Source organism: Haliaeetus albicilla, chromosome 28, assembly GCF_947461875.1.
Source record: "Haliaeetus albicilla chromosome 28, bHalAlb1.1, whole genome shotgun sequence".
Classification (NCBI taxonomy): domain Eukaryota; kingdom Metazoa; phylum Chordata; class Aves; order Accipitriformes; family Accipitridae; genus Haliaeetus; species Haliaeetus albicilla.
In genome coordinates, this window is record NC_091510.1 from 1,880,158 (window position 1) to 1,899,486 (window position 19,329).

The window sequence follows — 19,329 nt, forward strand, 5'->3', positions numbered from 1 at the left end:
AACACTTTCTCCAAGGCTGTAAAAGCTGCATCCTTCTCAAATGGCTCAGAAATAATCTATAAATCAAAATATTCATTCTTAAAAGACTCTTTCTTTAATGCTACTTAGTTTTGAAATTATATTCAAATTGCTAAAACAATTTGGGAGCCTACTTCTATTCAGTTTATATCCATTAATCACTTGCAAATACTTGTTTTACTTAGGGTAGGATTCACCTACATTTACACATCCACAGTGCAGATGTTTGTGTCTAAGCTGTGGTAGTGATTCAGGTTAGCTTATCTCCCTGAACTCCATCTGCAGGTAACAGAGGCAAATAGCCACTTCCAAGTTGCAGGTCATCTAATCTACATTAGACACCTACTTTAAAATGAGACAAACTGGGCTGTAGACATGCTAGTTACAGTCTGTTGACTGCAAAGAGAGCTTAGACAATTAATTCAGATCTTGATACCTTCATCGCAAACCCCTACGTTCAAGCCAGATGAATGTCTTCTTTACGGCCACAGAAAAATGACATACTTTCTTTTAAAAGAAACTGAGGGTTTTATCTAGAAGTTTAACATTTGAGGTTATAAGCAAACCTGTGCCCCGTTGATTGAAAATTTGGGGTTATTCAGCACAGGGATGTAATCAGAAAGTATGATATTGAAATATGACACAGTACCAGGGGAAGTTGAGATACAGTCATTTTTAAAAAGAAGCTGCTTTGGACAAACACTGTTAATAAATCTAATCTTGACATCTATTTGTTTTAAAAAAAAAATCTATTTTTATTCTCCTCAGCCATGTGCTTGAAATGGAGAAGATAACTGTTTCTTGTATTCCAATACGGTCTCTTCCCAACTTGAATTTGTTTATCCTTGTTTATCTATCTTGTCTATTTAGCCTCTGAAAGACTACAGTGCCTTTTCAGCCTCTCCAGGCCATGTTCCAGCTGCCCCCAGGCCTATATCTGGGCTGTGCAGAGAAGAGGGGAGAAAGCAAAACCTCATGTAAGATTTCCTGATGGCAAAAGCTTTTTAAGTTACAAAAACCACGGCTCATCCTAAACCTACAGCTTAAATGAGGTGATTCAATTTCAAATTATTACCCATAATGATGATATTGCCCATGTCGTCATACTAACCTAAGAGTTTTCCTTCCACTTCCAAACTAATACCACCAACAACCTGATCCTACCACTGTATAGTTCCTTATTCATATGGTGAAAATCAGGCAGTGTGCAGGGTTTTACACTTTCTTATACATCCTTTATCATTCAAGAATGTAAATTGCTGTTTCTCACTTTAGAAAATTGCTACATGAAACACCCAGTTTAAAATAAAACTGGAAAAGAGGGAAACCAGGAAGGCCAACCTGATTCTTGGCCTGCAGAAGCGTTTTCAATTTATTATGGAAAATTCCCACTGAAATTCCAGATTCTTTTGGATTCCAGAGTTCTGTCCGTTTTGGGTAGGGGGGGTGTCTTCCACTGTTGTTAACAAGAGCAGTATTTTTTCTAGCACAAGTCTTGAGATCATTCTGCAGTTGGATTTAAGAAGGGTGGACCAATGAATTCGTCATCCACAGCACATTACATGTGAAAAGAGATGGTTTCATGCAGTATCTAAGATATGCAGACCTTCAGTTGTTGTGACAAGCTCATCACCTCCGCTCCCAAAAATTACCAGCTGCAGAAATGTGAATATACCCCAACACTTTGGAACACCTAGAACTTCAAATCCAGTCTTCAATCCCAGACTGCAGCATTTGCATGACATTATTAGTTCACACAGCCATTCAAGAGTATAAGGAATGGATTAAAGTAACAGGAATCTTAATACTTCTGATTACTTCTGCATAGGAAACATATACTGCTGTAACTCTTAGGCACATAATAATTCAAATCTTACTATGACTTCTCTGACAGTAAAAGATTTCTTACTGGCCTTCAATAACCCATTGAACTTTCTCAGAGATTTTAGTAATACATACTCATCATTCAGTTCATCATTTTGTATGTTCCTTCAGTTACAACTTCAATGCATCTCAAATGATTCTTCTACCATAAACCCAATTTTGCATCCAAGGAATAACTTACTTTCTTGTATTGCATTAAGAATTTCTGAAAAGTCCACATCTGTCTTCTGTATGTCTGGTTTTATCCATATTTGTGTTTCCAGCCGGTTAACCTGCAAATCCTCTCTTCCTTCTGAAGAAATTGAAGAGATTGATGGGGTTTGTGACAGTGCAGTAGAAAATCCAGCCAAGGGGCTTTCAGGTGAGGGAACATACACATTGAATAAAGCTACTTAATCTTTTTCCCCCTAGCAGAACCAATTCTTCTTCAAAAAAAGCTGCTTTCCCAAGCAGCTTTAGATAGAATATGGACTGATTTAAAGCTAAATAGAATAAAACAACAACATTCTCTGCTATCAGCAACGATGCAGAGTCACCACTGGCAAGTCCCTCGTTCAGGTGAGCACATGCCACCATGCCATGAGCACCCCCTCACCATACCATCTACGAAAGGAATGCCAAAACGTGAAGACAGACAAGAGGTGTTGTTACAAATGACACAGCACTACAGGAACAACCAGGCTAAAATAAAACACACTAACACGCAAAGGATGAATTAAGTCTCAAGACAGAAAACAACCATTAAGACAAAAAGAGCACGGACAGCATGTTTCAGCCGCAGGACACCGTAAGTTCTCACGTGCCAAGCTGATGGCATGCCATGGTCTAGGAAGCACGCCAGTACTGCAGTCCTTTTCAAAGGGGGTCCCTCTGGTACGTAATGGTTGCTATTTAAAAGCACTGCAGAATAAAAGCACAGGCCAGCAGGTCACAGTTTCAAACCTATTTACACATGTAAATAGGTACACGATTTGCCCATTTCAGTGTTCTTTCAACATGAGCAAATTACGTGGGAAGTTTTGGAAACAGACCCTTCCCATGCGGAGAAAGGTAGCTGCACATCACGAGCAGACAGGAGAAGGTACTGGGCAAACGGGCTTAAGCTGCTGGCTACAGGGTACTTGGATACAGCCAGAGAAAAAGAGGGAGCTACTGGGCACGTGGCTGGTTTTTGGAGTGGCAGCAAAACCTTTCACAAAGGCATCTGTTAGAGGTGATGCTCTTGAATAACTAATACACAGTTAGCAGAGAGCTGCAGCGGTCAGGGAGATATCTGGGAAAGGATTTCACAACAAAAAGGCCGTGGTGGAAGAAGAAACCTTCAGGTCATTTAGTCCATTACTGTACCTTCACTAGAGGCTATCACTCGTGCTTTTGATGGATGCATTTTCCTTTCTTCTACAGTCTGTCTGTAACAAGCTGGTCTTGTTTTGAATTCCCTCCTAGCCCACTGTATCTTCCCCCCTCCCTCACCAAATGACTATCTCACCACTGCCTTAATGAGAGCCACAAATGATATTCCTGGGCACAAAATTACTCAATGCTTCAAACAAGACCCTTCACTTTTTGGAAATACAGATCTCAAAATGGGTATACATACACCAGCTTCAACCTTTTTTTATTTCCCAGTCTTAAAATATTATAAATTCAAACCATCTCATGCTCGCCCCAGTACGTTCTTTTGTTCCACAGCAAAGACCCACTGTTAACATCAGAGACAGCTCCCCTTGTAGATTCCTGTAAAGGGATCTGTCATAGCAGCAGCAGGAGTCAACATTTAATGATGTAGAGCAAAGAGAATTTCTTAAGTGAGACAGCTGATTATTTATATAATAGCAGCCTAGGGAAATCTGCAGATGGCCTCAGAGGTAGGAGGCTAGGATTTGCCCCAGAAGAGAATTCTGGGGACCAAGGAAAAACACTGCAGCTGCTAGAAAAGGCGCATAAACAATAGGATGGAGATAGAGAAGTAAGCAATGGACAGCAATTCGGTTAAACAGCTTTGCAAGTGCTATCATTCAGGTTCTCATTAAATACTCAGCTACCACTTTTAACATACATAATTACATATTTACATCCTCAAATCCACGAGCTTTTCTTCTCCATTTCAACCCTAGTTAGAGCAAAATAACGACAATACTGACAAATACAAAATACCCCCTCTTCCCCCCAACCCTCCATCCTTGTTAGACCCAAATCCCTGCTCCTGAAAACACATGCAGGTTGCAGGATCCCTGCAGCATCTCCAACAGATCTGAATTAATTGGGCCAGGGAGAAAGGAAACGAGAACCAGCCAGCAATTTTGCTCCCAAAGCACTGATATCTGATGCACTATCTAACCACAGTCCTGTTAATAAAATGAAGCTGTTGGAGAATGTACATATTCAATTTCAAAGCCACTTTTGAAGTAATAAAAAATAGCGTCTAGAAAGTGGTCAGAAAACATCCAGCATAAACGTGACTGCTGTTCAGCCTATGAAGCCAAGACAACTTTTGCTGCATTCAAATCTCCTCTCCTGTATTTGACTCATTTGCAGTATGGGCAGCTTCCAGCAATCCACACAAATGACAGTCTTATACGCTTCTCTGATTCACAGTAGCCTTAATATCTGGCCTCACTGCACAAGTATCAGAGCAACAACACCATCCAGTCTGATTTCACTCAAAATTGTAGGCATAATCTTCTACCAATCATTTGTGACATAATACATGGCTAATCACAAACTTGCCTTCACCGACACAAGGAGAAGAAGAAACATATTTGCCAACAACATAGCTTTTAAATAAGTGGTTGCAGGAACATTTTCTTCTTCCATGATCGTCATGGTGCCACTAAACAGACTTGAATCCGGACACATTTCCTTCTCCTCTCGTCCCTCTCCCTCAGCACCCGCTTTGCAGGAGGGAACACTGCATTTCTTTAGCTGAGAGAAACAACCCCTACATGATGGGTCGTGGACTGGCCAAATTAATCATTGCTGATTTGTTGGCAGACAGAGGTTTTAGCCTCTCAGCTCTTTGGAAAAAGCCACAGTGTTCTCTCCCACGTCCCAAAGAGATTTATTTTCTTTATCTTACCACAGATCTGCAAGACCACAAACCAAGATAGTTATCTGGTGTCACTGCTGCTATTGAGGGATCACTAGCCCGGCTTCAGCATTTCCTTCTTGCTTTAGCAGCTGCTGATTTATGCTTTATCAGTGACATCTCCCACTGAGTAAACCCTAAGCAGTATTGCCTGGGAGGCTGGGAGGGAAAGACCCTCTTTCCATAGAAACATTAGAAATAAACAAACACAAATAAAAGTGAAAGAAATATTAGATTTATCAAATTTCATGTGATTTTATTAAAAGATCAGCCTGAGATTTTTCTCAACTGAGACATTTTAGTTCAACTGAAGTCATATTTTAAATTAGCTCATGACATTCACTCTGATTTACTCATTGTTGCATAAAGTAGTGCATAAAAAAAGCATACTTTTTCCGTTATTTGTTTTGAAGGATCTCTACTAATTAGGTTAGGAAAATGAACGAGATTTTTAAAAAGGCATTTCATTTTTAAAGGCTGAATGAGATGGCTTGTTGTAAACCGGAATTTTAACATACTTCTAAATATTAAAATGATCACATGTATGAGAGAAGCAAATAATGTAGCAAGGAAGTTAATATGGTACTAATGTTAAACAAGGTTATTCCCACTGCAGTGAGAGAGATTTTGTGCCTGCTTAAAATTAAGGACATACTCAGGTTCCTTGCTGGATGAGGCCTTGTTACATGCATCTAGTATCCAGCCAATTATCGCAATCAGCTTTTTAGACATGAGCTTTACAAGCAAAAGTCTATTTTTCTTGCACACTAAACACCTGGAGCCAGATTTGGAAAGCCTGCACATTTTTATATATGCTCTGTAATGTGCAAATCATATTTGTAGACAGATACCCTCACGTTGTGGTCTGAAATTGAGCATGAGCACTCGGGTGTACAGAAAAATGCGCATAGCTTCAGTATTTGGCACCAAAATAAAGACTATAAAATTAAGCTGATGAAACAAGTGCTGCTGTTTCTCGATGCACTGTAAAGGGCTCATATTTACTCCATATTTTTGAACAGACATGTGAGAACAGAGCTCATCTTTGTAATTCATTGAGGCAGCCAGCGCTTCTTGAAGAGTTTTACCACTTAGATTCTGTTCATTGGTTGGAACAGAAATACTTGACTCAGTTGCTTTCTGAAATCACAGTCTCTTTTCTTTGCCCTCCCTCATTTCCAATTAACTCAGCAAGTAAAAACAAATGTTTTGCCCACAGTTCTAGAAGTTTCTGTTGAGAAAAATTTACAGCTTCAAAGGCTTTTTCCGAAAAGGCAGCTAGCCAGTGACTTCTATCAGTACGGTGAGCTGATTTCTTATTTTTTTTTAAAATCACTTTGGCAGGAAACATGTACTTTCACAATGCTTGTACTTCAGCATGGACACTAAATACGAGTAGCAAATAACTAGTATGCCATGTGGGTAGATGCTCCTATCACAGGAGCTTCTACCTCTAACAGGGTAATATATTATCAAGAGCAAATATAATTCTAATATGAGCAGTTTTGTTTTGCTACATTAAGTACGGCCTGTAGTTTCCACAGAGAAGTTGCTCCTTCCCACCAGAGCCTCTTCTTGAAAGCAAGCAGAAAGCTACTGTGCCTGGTGCATTTTTCACTAAAGGCAAACCCAGGTCACCACAGGGTAAAGGGTCACCCAAATGTACCTGCAGGTCCATTTTCTACTGGCTTCTCACTGTGAATGCAAGGCAGGTCATCTACAGCAAAGCACAGTTTCAGATGGAAATTGTTTAAAGTGTTACCTATACATGTTATTCAGGGCTATACACACATGTGAAATCCATAGCTTTACTGAGCTCAGTTCTGGCATTTCTCATTTCTGTGACAGCAGTGGAACAAAACGTACACCATAGTGGGTCTTCCCAGCATCCATCGCATGACTGCACTAGACAACACATCTTAATGGATAAAAACATAGTGGTTCAACTATTGCACAAGAAAAAAAGCTGTTCCCCAAGTCATAGAATATATGCAAATATACATTAACATACATGTCTTCCTAGGAAGACAAAGTTGGCCTGAAAGCAGTGGCTCAGAGATAGCTAATTATATACCTTCAGGTAGAAGGCTGATGTGTCTCACAAGTCTTGTAAAGAGATCTGCTTTTGCTACACTGATTGGAAAGAATCTAGGATTGTTTTTCAGAAGAAATCTATATCACAATCTGTTTTGTCCTTGCCAACCAGTAAAGTACTGTAATATTCTTTCTGCCTAAGCATTTTTCTCTTCTGCAGCATAAACTGGATGCCAGAGTGTTATTCTGTGCATCAGTCTTACTGCAGTGATTATATTAGATACATTTTCATATATTAAAATTATTTAATTTCTTGTTGCTGCTCTTAAAACTGTCATGTACAACAGTGCAGAGTTCCACACTGGGAAGGTACTGTTGATAGGACAAAATATCACATAGCAATTAAAAAGAAGAAACAGAGGAATAAAGAAATAGAGTTGTAGGAGAAGGACATACTAGGTATGTTTAAAAACTTGTTGTTAGTAGCCACATTTTTAAAACAGAATCAATTTTAATTTATGGGTCTGTAATTATGAAGGTCCAAAATTTAATATCAGCAGGATCATTTGATTTCATCCTGGTCAGCTTCATATTAAACATAAAACTGTTTCCTCTTGACTAACTCTAGTGTAGATATTGCCTTCCTCAATGGAAATAAAAAAGAGGAGACAGAGGAGGATGTTTCAGAGTTTCCTTACAAACCTTTTGTCCAGGTGGAAGGGTTTGTCCTCTCCAGGTACAGCTAAGAGTCCTGAAAGTACAGGCTGAGTCCACATAGAAATGAGTTTTGCATCACGAAGGATAACTCTGTCTTTCAGTGCTTGTTCTCCTCTTGAACAGATATGAAAGGATGCAATATCAGCATTTTTCAAGATATATTTTTCCCCTCCCCACAGGGATTTAAGAACAAGAATCTTGGAAATGTCAAAATGTCCTTCGGGAGATCAGGTTAGCAGTGATGATCTGCAAGCCACCAGCCGCAGGGCAGTAACGCTGGCGAGTCAGGCTGACCTTCCTCCTGCGGCCCTCGCTCCCCAGTAACTCTACTGGTGCACTGGGACCTCGCTCCCAGCTGAGCCACCGCACACCGGCGAGGTGGCTGCACGTGCACCCGTACAAGAGGGCAGTTCCCTCAAACCTGCAAGGTTCCCCATCAAAAGCCTCCCTTAAGTCAGGGCAAAGGCTGCGTGTCTTCTTTCACGAGTATCTTCGCAGCACATGATGCAGAAACACACCCTGTGTCCTGCCTCGAGCTGCCCCTTTCTCCAAACAGAAGAAAAAGGCTCCGTTTTCAACCTGCAACTCTTTGGCCCACCAGCCCAGCACTCGACTCTTTTCTGAAATAAGACCATTACACAGAAGCTTTCCTTCTGTCCTTGCTCCTTACCAGTAGTGCTAAGCTTTCTCTACCTTACGGCTTCAACGCCGTTTCAGATTTTTACAAGGGGGGGTGTGGTGACGAGTTCCCTTTTTCTTTCGTTTTGATGCTTGTTTCCAGCCTTGGGTTCCTTTTGAAGGTGGCAGTGGGGATAAGGACAGGAGAAGTCATGTGTTTAATTCTGTTTCTGAGAATTTGTTGACATATCTGTATATTTAAGATAGTGCAATGCATCAGACCAGCTGTCTGCCACATCTCCAGTAATTTCTGTATAGTGTGGCAATGCTGGCACATATGTACCTGTAGTGACAAACTGGGAGTATCTTAAAGACCCCAATTTTCCCTAATTTGAGGTACTTACTTTTACCTGTGTAGGTCACAGGATTTGCCCCCATCTATCTACAAAGCACATACACAGTTTTGGAAGAATCATAAATAATAGGTAATGATACATGTGGAAAGAGAAGCCTTTAGAGACTTCTGATTTAAGTCAAAGCACTCCATCATAACAGCATTAATACACAATATGCTTCCAAGACTAAAAAATTGGGTACCCTGTGGAAGTATTTGCAGACCTTTGAAAAACCTCTGACCCGGTAGATTGCCATATATGTCTATAAATACATAAAGACTTGGATATAACTCTCAATACTCTTAATTAGTTTACCAGTTACCTTAAAAACGTGTATACTCTGTCACTATTCAGCATAGCTAATCAAATCTGCCACTATGCAGAAAACACCATTTATCTTAATGGTTTTCTCACTGATTATGGATAAAATAATGTGTCTGCATGTTTGTGTACAAGAATCAAAAGCTGAGTGTAAAAGCACAAAAATGCCTTGTTAGTTTTGAGAGTTATTGGAATAAATACATAGGGCTACTTCTTTTTCCACAAGGAAGTCCAATGAATGTTAGGGAGAAAAAAAAAAAAAGATAAATTCAAAACCCAAATCATTCTGTTTAGCATGAAGGAACTATGCCATAGCTGTCTCTGTGCATGGTCATGTCAAGGGTACGGTAATAACAATGCTGGAATTACTTTTGAAAGGCAACTTAAAAATAGTTTCCCTTTGTATTGCAATACACTGTAAGGCATGACATATGTTTAATTATGTTAATACAAACTCTTTTCTTATCTTCCAGAAGCAGCAGCAGTGAAGGGGAGATTTCTAAACACCTAATATTACTAACATCACAAACTAAGGCATTTGGAAGACATATGGTGTCCATTCTCCCCTCCATTAAACCCTGGCTGGCATCAGACACAGAGAAGTCCACTCAGCCAGTTAAATACAGAGAAGTGGGGAGTCCTACATTCAGCACTCGTTCTTTATTTCTCTCTCATGCTGTGTATGCCTTTTCCGCAGACAGCCACAGACAAAATGGATGGATAGCCCTTGGTTCGGAGCCAGACCTTGAAAATCTCCTCTACTGCCAAAACAGCCCGGACACCAGGCTGTGGGGACAGGGTCCTGCTAGCCCTCAATTCCTGCGTTTCTAATTCGGTCACTGCCTGGAATGAACTGTGGGCATGGGGACAGTCAAACCCACCAACACTGTGCCCTTATCAAGAGGGGGACATCGCGTAAGCGGTGAGTTCGAACAGGACAACAGCTGGGGAGAGCTGATAATCCCCGTCTCCCACATGGATAAGCACCCAAACCACTGGACTGCTGTGCAAAAGCACACAACCTCTTTCTTCATTTCCCTTCTATGCTCAGAGGATGCCTCAACGTTCTGAGAGTTGAAAGGATGCAAATGTCCACACAGAAGCCCCAAGCACAGCATGTCTCATATTCCTGTGCCTAATATTTTCAGTTAGTCAGCTCTACGTGGCCCCTGTGCAGATCCTTACACGATCAGTAGGACAGTTGCACAACCAGCCTTTGGAATTACCCCCCTAGAAGCACTTCTCTTCACTGGTAGTACAAAGAGATAGGGCACTGAAGTGTGTGCTCTCCTACTGGGAACAAAGCTATCCTTTGAAAGCGCCACAATGCCTGGGATAGGAGTCTGCAGGAGACAGCCTGAAAACGGCACAAAGCCACAGTGTGTAACTAAGCAGAGACATTTCTGCACAGTTGTATGTTGCAAATGAGAATCCAGAAAGAAGTCTGAGATCTAAATGGACCGAACAATTCAGCCCATTTCCTATTACTCTTATTCATATAAAAATAACAGTAAGAATGATTATCTTTCAGTCCTACCTCTTTCCTCTTACGCTGTGAGTGTACACATAAAAACATAGCTACCAAAGACGACTATCGCACGTGTTCAAACATTTGTCCATGTTTGATAAACCTAACTACTTGTGAATGATAAATTCCTTAGTTACCATCTACCTTTAACAATATCGGGAATTGTTAGCAGGCAATTCATAAAGAGGAGAGGAAGAAAACATTTGCTGAATAAACTGTTTATTGCAAAAAGCTTGCCCAGTTCTCAAGTCAGCAGTTTACTGATGAGACAAGCAGAAAAGCTGGCTGCATGGGGCTGAGGCATGACCTAGTAGATGACTTCAGGGCACCAAAGATTTATTTCATTATAACATGGGACATCAAGACAGCTTTTATGTGATACCAGATATCTCTTCCAGGTGCATTTTAATGTAACAATCAATTATACAGACTCCCATTACACCATAGCCTATTGCTGCCTTCACCATCTAAACACATCCAGGTAATACATTGCTGCAGAAAGTACCAGCAGCTAAACTATTTTGGCAACTTCAGCTGTCCTGAGACTGCTGAGGAATGAACATAGCATAGGAATGTGAAAATGGTTATCCTAAAGACAGGATAGCAGAACAGAGGTCTGTCCAGAGCAGGATCCTATTTCTGACAGCAGATGCTTAGGCAAAGGGAATATGAACAGGGCAAGAACATCCAGTCTATCCCCCAACCTGATCCTTCCAGCTTGCAGAGATTTAGAGACTTCTGGAGTGGAAGGTTTCACCTAGATAATGATCCATTGGCTACCAATGCCCCTTTCCTCCACAGATCTGTTCCTTTTATACTCAATGTCCCTTGCGAGCTAACAGGTAGCCATCGCATTCTTCCTTCCCCCTGTTACTTGTCTTGTTTCCAGCCTTCATGAGCTACTGGGCCTGCTCCTCACTTCCAGTGTCATCCATCATAACCCTAACATCCAGGCTAGGGCCATGAAGCCCAGAAATTCACTGCCACTGCAAAGCCTTTCTTACTTTAGTCTCAGATAAGAGCTATCACGCTGACCCCATAAAACATGCCTTCCTGCACGGAATCTAAGGGTGGCGCAGTGAATCTGATCCTAGTCTATCATAGGGAGAGGACATGGTTCCAGCCTACAGGTCTGGGTGTGTGGAGACCTAATTAGGGCGAGGTTAAGATAAATATCATCATTCAGGTACAAATAGGAGCTGAAGAATGGAGGCAATATTTATATATTGATTGTATAAAAATATTGTTTTCTCAGATTTTTTAATTTGTCTTTGAGAGTACCTCACAAGCAGCAGGAATCCTGCCCCTAATACTGGTGCGGGTGGTCTTTCTATAAGCCCTGCAACCTACTAAAATTACCAAGACCCGCTAAGGAGAAATAGAGCACTTTGCCATTAAAGTGCATGGACTAGTTTGGGGCTGTTCACACAGGATGCCCATCCAAAAGAGATTAATTTCAGCAATTGGCATTAAGCAGAGTCTCCTTTGCAAGCAGTAGGAGAGCATCTGCATGGCAAGGGTCATCATTTTCAGGCATTCTGGCAGCAAAAAGGGCCTGGAAAGTATGTGCCCTTTTTGATGACCCTTAAAATCCTTCCAGTCTCATTGAAGTGCAGGTAACTTCTTTATGCTATCAGTCTAGCAGGTGCTGAATTCCTTTCCTTTGCTAGGTGCGTTTGTAAAGCAAGGTCTAAACAAAGTACTAAACTGTAGTGCTATCTCCCTTTTTCTAAGTACCCTGAATGTTATCAGTATTGAAGACCTCAAAAATCCATGTCCTTTGTGCTCCATTGGGCTTCTGAAGCATAGCAGGTACAGAACTGCATACCCCAAGGATGTGACCAGCAAATATTGTGCCTCTGTGGAGTTATCCCGCATGCAGCGAACAGTTCTGCTTTCCTGAGACATCCAGCCACTCATGGCACAGGGAAGGGCAGCGATCTGAACGACCCAAGGGGATTTCTCTTCTGGAACAAGGAGCAGATCAAAAATGATGCCACTTTTGCTTCGCTGCTGCCTTGCTGCCCGCTGTAAGCTGTGATGTCGAGTTGTATGCAATTCTTTTGAGTCTTTGGGCTTTTGGGGCACCATAGTACATTGCACTGATTGGAATGTCTAGTGGGTTCTGATGCCTAGATGCACTTACCTGCATTATATGTACTCACCCAAGGAGCAAGGCCCCCCCCTTTTTTATTTATTTAATTATAAAGAAAGGTCTGGCCTAATTCTGAGATTTCAGAATGAACCAGCAGGCTTGGTGTTAGGAAAGCGGTCTTGCTATCTTTTGGACTGGAACAAACCTTTTGTGGAAATTAGTAATGCCATGCAGCCCTGTTACAGTCAAATCCCTTTGCCGATCTTAAAAGCATCTCTGCCAAAGTAGAAGCTAGTTTGTTGCATCTTTTGACAGTCTACCTGCAAGAATCTTTCCTTGGAATATATGAAACATATTTTACACTAGAAATAGAGGCTTACATAATACTAAGCCCCCTTTAAGCAAGAACTATAGAGCTAAGAAAAAGCCACATTTTTCAGTCAAGCATTATAGGAATGTAACAACTGATTATTTAAAGTCTCTCTCACTGCTTCTTGAATGTTAAGCTATTTTTAAAATAAAATGGGTCATTACTTTCTCAGAAACATCGCAAAATTTTATACATATTGTCTATTTCCTTCAGCAAAATCTAGAGTGGTCCAAGAATTTTCTTAATTGTTTTACGACAGTTACGGTACACTGGTCTCAGGACATAACCTTGCCTTGGGATCAGCGATATTCCCCATTCAGTGCCAAGCCACATCTGGCTGCCTGTTCCTATTTTGGACAAGTTCCCACTTGAGACAGTGGAACAATCGAGAACATCCAGAGAGCAGCATTTTGCAGCCTTCATAGGACGACTATATGTTGTAAACTAACAACAGCTATGGGAGTCAAAATCTGAGGGTACGCTGCACTGATTTTAAAGTAACCATACATAATTGATTGCAAGAATGCATGAAAGATCATTTTACAACAGCAAACAGGAGACTGATCAAAGCAGGAAGGGATAAAAAAGAAGTCTTTGAAAAGAGATGGGTTTAAAAATACATACTCCCCAGAGAAGTAGAACACCCTCAAAGCCACCATTTAAAATTATTAGTATTATTTTTGAAGCCCCTTATTGAGGGTGTGCAGACATCCCAGGTAGGATCAGTACTTGTGTGTCACGTGCAGCACAAATTGATACAGAGGGATTCAATTTCTACCTAAATCAAATATTTTAAAATTAAACAAGATAGCATTGAAAACCAGTGCTTTATCCTCTAGCTTTTTTTTTTTTTTTTAAACGCTCTGTTTGCAAAACTGTTCTTCAAATCGCTAGAACGAATGTTTTAGGAGACTTTAGCTTAGGAACAAGAATTATCAAAAAGTGGCTTTTGCCCTAGAAAAGTAAAGTGATGAATGAAATGGGCTGAATGACTAAGCAAAGCGACAGAAGATTTCAGGCTCTGCATCATCTGCTAGCTAGTTCAGCTCTGAAGTTCAAAGTACCGCATAATCACCATGTGACGACCTGTCACTTAGCCCCGACAAAAGGTCCTCATTGTAATTGAGGCAAACTGTTCTCATTAGGAGCTTTGCAGAGGCTCCAGAGCACCAATAGTGAGGAGAATGAACTGTCTCTGTGTTCAGCAGGGATGTATTTCCAGCTCCCGCTTTGAGGTACAGACATGGGAGAAGTTTTGTCGGGTGTATCGAACTTGCACTGTATTGAACACAGGCTGTAGATAAAGAGACATTAAGTATGCAGGCTGGTTTCTTTGACATTAATGTCCCTTCTGCATAGGGACAATTCTTATAAACATATTTTTTTTGTAGTATGAAAATTAGCTTAATGAGGGGAATATTAAACTTTTCTGAAATCTGCTGGCTTTTTCCATGCTTCATTCCACATGAGAGCAAGTTCTATATACACCCAGAAGGCAGCATATTGAAAAAGCCTGCTCCCCTAATAATGTTAGACAAGTAAGATAACAGCACTACTGTCTGTGAATTCAAATTTTCAGGTGAGTTTACATCAGCCATTCCCATACCATGCCTGTGTTTGCTGCCAACAATTATTTGCATGACAGAGCTTTCTGGCAGAATTATTTGCAGCAGTTTATTCTTTTAGTCTGAGAGGTGTATGGCACTCATCCTGCCAGTCAACAAAGAAAATAGAATGTGATTTAACCAACAAATCACATCGAACTAACACAGATCTTCTAAAGACCATTCACAACCAAATGTGAACGCTGACAAGCACGTGCACATTTTGTGATGAGAAAAGAATATCTTTTCCACAGTGAATTATCATTTTTGAAGGACTCAGTTCTAGCTTCCTTGATGATTCAAAGTTCATTAAGTTGTGACTAAGCTCATTAAACATACATTTCCTATTTTGCTTTAATTTTGCTTGCCACAGTTTCAAGAACCGTGCATTTTTCCTTGCCTCTTAAGTCAGTTGTTCTGTCGGCTGACACCACTAGCTCTTCTTTCTTAGTTTCATGCCCAATAACTACAGGCATCAATAAAAATGCTACAGTTTGATGAGCAATAAAAAACAGAGGATCCAAAAGTCAAGAAAAGCATGCTTAAGGCAAACACGTCTTCCTTTAACATTTATAATATAATCTATCTGGTACTATTTGTCATAAAAGGCAAGAGACTGCCAAAAAAAGATTCTCGCTGAATTCCAGCAACCCCACTAGACTTCCACTGTCATGCCAGAAACCAGTCCTTTCAGTAGGTGCTTTCTTGCCATTGAACATAAAGTTCTTCCAAATATCATGGATATGCCTATATCATTTCAGATAGTAAGGAATCTCCATTCCAAAATGTACCGTTCTTTGGCTTTGAAGGTCTTTTTGAACAGTAAACTATTGAAATCAGAAATTTCTAAAATATTTTTATGTGTTTCCTGGGGTGAAGACTCTTTACATAACATATTTACTAAATTCTGGAAATAAATTATTTCAAAGACAACCCTTCATGTTGGATGTGTAGATTGCCTGCAGATCTAATTTGTACAAGTGATGTAAATTAGCATCTACATTATTATATATACATTTCTATATAAACCTCAAAATGCATTAAGGTTTAACCAGAGGCCTTTACAGGAAGCATAGAGAAAGAAAATCTTGCTGGGTAACCTTTGAATCCCTGTTATTACAAAATGGGTAACAATTGTTAGCAAGTGTTGCAAGTAGAGAAGACCCAAGAAGATTCCAGAGTTTCACACAATGAAAGACTTCACTTTACTGGTGCTTGGACTTATTAAATAAGGCAATTTTTCCACAGCCAGCAAATTTAATGACTCCTAGAGAAACTAGGTTTGACAAGTTCTGCAGAGTCTGAGAATAAAGGAATTCATCACCAATAGGAACAAGTACGGTAACATTGTCATGATTTGGAATAAAGAGCATCAATGGAAAGAGCAGGCAAAACCACAGAAACTGAAGTCCTGCTTACTCCATAGGAAAAGGTGCAACACCATTGGAAGTGAGGCAAGCATTTTTTTTTAATTATTATTTTTTGTCCCCAGATTTGCCTAACCCCAACACTGAGGGAATGGACTGGGGTGACAGTTTAACCTCCTTTAGGCTTTTTCAGTACTTGGCTCTGCTGCTCTTACAGAAAACCTAAATGCTCATTACCACCGCTTTCAAAACAAGCCTCCCGTGTGCAACATGGACACATCGAACATAACCTGTCTTCAGGAGAGCTGTAAGAATTTACACCAGCCAAATGTTTGCCCCAAGCGCTTCAAATCCTGTACTTCAGTAGCCCAGTACCCCATGAACCGCAATATACCGCAGCCGCTCACGTAACCGGGATACAGTAACTGAAGGTTCCTCAAAACTAAAAATACTGTCCCCCTCCATGATTCTGGAAGGAATGCATATTTACCTTAATATCATTGCATCTAAATTTACCATCTGATTGCTTTACTTGTCTTTGCTTTTCTCCTTTCTAAGAGGAACTTTCCTCATACAGGTGCACCTGCAGATGTATTGGGAGGCTTCACCATTAATAGCCATTTTCTTCCACTCATTTCTCCATTTTCCTCTGTGTTTTGTTTTGATTACTTTATACCTTCTGATCTGCTTAAAATCAGAGCTCAGAAGCTGCAGTTCTGCTTGTAGCTGAGCAGTACTTCTTTGCAAGCTTGCACAAAACAATATTTTTTTTTTAAAAAAAGCACATTACAGACAGCTCATTGCTCTTTAGCCACTCTAACACCCAGACTAACAGTGGAAGTCATCAACCTCAGGCTCCTTACCAGGTACAAATAAAACTGGCAGGGAAGCAAGCTGGAAAGGAGTGCTGTAACACCAAACAGCATCTATAGTTCCTCCTCCTTAACATGTAGCTACCTATAAACTTCAGTCAAAGGAAACAGCTGCCAGTTAAAAAGAATTCATGATAAATAATAAAAAGTGTCATTCTGGAAAGAAGAAAAGTGGCCAAGGGAAACAAAGCAGTATGCAGAAAACAACAGCAGTGTGCTGTTAGAGGGAAATAATACACTCATTCGTAACTCTGTCATTTTATCAAGGATCTTTTCTTTCCATGGTTCTAGCCTCTCTGATTGATAAGAGTTAGAAATGCCATTTTAAGTGCTCAGAATACCTCTCTGTACAATCTATTATGCCCGACTGTCATCATGTTCAGAGTATTTGTTAACTGGACAAAGGAAATTTCATGCTGAATATAACATATACTATTCCAACAGTGAGACCTACTTGCTTGTGATAACAGACCTCCAACAGAAGGAAGAACCCAAGATGTATGAGCTATTTAAAATTAGACTGAACAAAAACCTGAAGAATTTATGGTATCCAATAGCAGGAGGATAGCTTGGAAAATGGTGGTGTAAGATCCATTACCTGAGTAATTAATACATGTCAGAACATTTTCTCTCTAAAATACCAAACTATTTAAAACGTACAGCCTTTGATAAGAAACTGCCATTGGTCAGCTAGTGTATTAGGCTAATTATTTATGAAGCTACAGCTGTTAATTTGTGGCTGACTAAAAATAAATAACATATGATTTTAGGTTTAAATAAAAATTTTCTCTTAGGAGTGTTATTTATTACTATTGCTGCCCGACCATATTCTTTCTTAGACTCTACTTGCATACAGCTCAAATGGTTGTAATTTAACCTGGACACATAGGCAAATTTAGTGTTCCTATATAGAATTAAAAAGTCAGACCCAAATCATAAAAACATTATTTCATTCCAAATGAAACAATGACGCTGTAAGTTGGTTAAGAGAAGACTCCTGTCATACAACATATTTATAAAAAATCTGCAGCCTTTAAGGCTCTGGGCACAATTAACTCGTCTAAACTTTGGTGAAGCTCATAACACTAAATGCCTCTTTGAACCAAGCTGCCAAGCATGTTCTCTGCAGGTCATAGATGTTATTGTCTAAAAGAGCAGAATATAATAGACAAAACTAATCTCATATGACTGTAGTAAAAGCTAAATTCCTCAGAGAATCATCATCCAAATGATGCTCACTAATGACCTCCATTTTAGGAAACCTCTGGGGTCTACCTAAAAAGGGATCTTTTTCTCAATCAGAAGCCAGCATATACTGCTTGTACATTATTTAGTATTAAAACGCAGGCCATATCTATCAACACATAGATGTAGAATGTGTAGCAGCTCAAAACGAACATTGCCATTGTGCAAGTTCAAGATACTTTTTTCACAAAGTGTGATGCGGGGGTTTTTTGTCAATCATTTAACATGGTGCAGTCATGATTATGCGTCTTTAGCGACAACAATATTTCTGTAGTAGTAATTTCTGTACTTCAAAGAAAAAACATAGAAGCTGAAAAAATAGACGAACAAACAAGTGAACAGAGGAACTGAAATAAACAAAGCATATGGTTATGAGTCACTGTAAATTCTTAATTAATCTATGTTGACAAAGATTATGGTGACTAAATAGTATGGGTGAATGAAACTCATGGCAGTAGACCTGCCTAGCGACCCACAATAAGTAATCTAAATTTTCAACTTCTACAAAAATTAAGCCATTTACTAGATCTGCAAGGTAACAGAAGGACGCTAAGGTTTGTCTCACACAGACTCTGCACCAGGGCACCCAAGTAGCTGCATACAGGGTGCATCATGCCCTTTCCTGGGCAGCAACACGGGAAGATTATTGAGACCCTTCAATATAGAAGCTACAGAACTGGCTTCATAGGCAGCCTTAATTTGCTCTACTCAGGAAAGAAATTTGGAGTTTAATTTTTACTGTGCAGAATGACTGAACATGGCCAGCACAAATGTACTCCCCTGTTACAAGAAAAGATACTTTTAAAATAGCTCTGGCAATTAACATAACAAGGAATGAACTCATGATGTCAATTAGAATTTGATGGTTCCCAGGAGATTCTGGGTTTCTTTTAAAAAGTTTCATTTTGTTAACCAGTTAACGTATGTTGTAAAATCTCCTTCAGATCTAGAGTTTTTATTTGCATTCTAGCAGCAAGACTTTGATCTACGCCCTGGATTGTGCCTTTGTTCAAAACCCTTAGTGTCAATTACTGAGTTCCACGGGGGATGCCTGTAGCCTCTAAAGCATTGCCATTAGCTCAGGGCTTATCAAAATTAAACACATATCAGGGGAGCAGTATTAAAAAACAATAGCCCAAAGCTCTCTGCGCATTAACATTTTGGATACCACCA

At 40.0% G+C, this 19,329-nt stretch overlaps 1 protein-coding gene across 6 annotated transcripts in view; it reads right to left on the reverse strand.

Moving 5' to 3' along the window:
• Nucleotides 1-19,329, reverse strand: part of ANO4 (anoctamin 4) — a 191,255-nt gene that overhangs the window by 109,292 nt on the left and 62,634 nt on the right. For 5 of the 6 annotated variants that reach the window (XM_069773682.1, XM_069773681.1, XM_069773679.1 and 2 more), the window contains exon 3: nucleotides 2,084-2,194. The exons of the other annotated variant lie outside the window; for it this stretch is intronic. In XM_069773682.1, coding sequence (XP_069629783.1) covers nucleotides 2,084-2,194 — 111 coding nt within the window. The remainder of the gene's footprint in view (nucleotides 1-2,083; nucleotides 2,195-19,329) is intronic. 6 annotated transcript variants of the gene reach the window in all.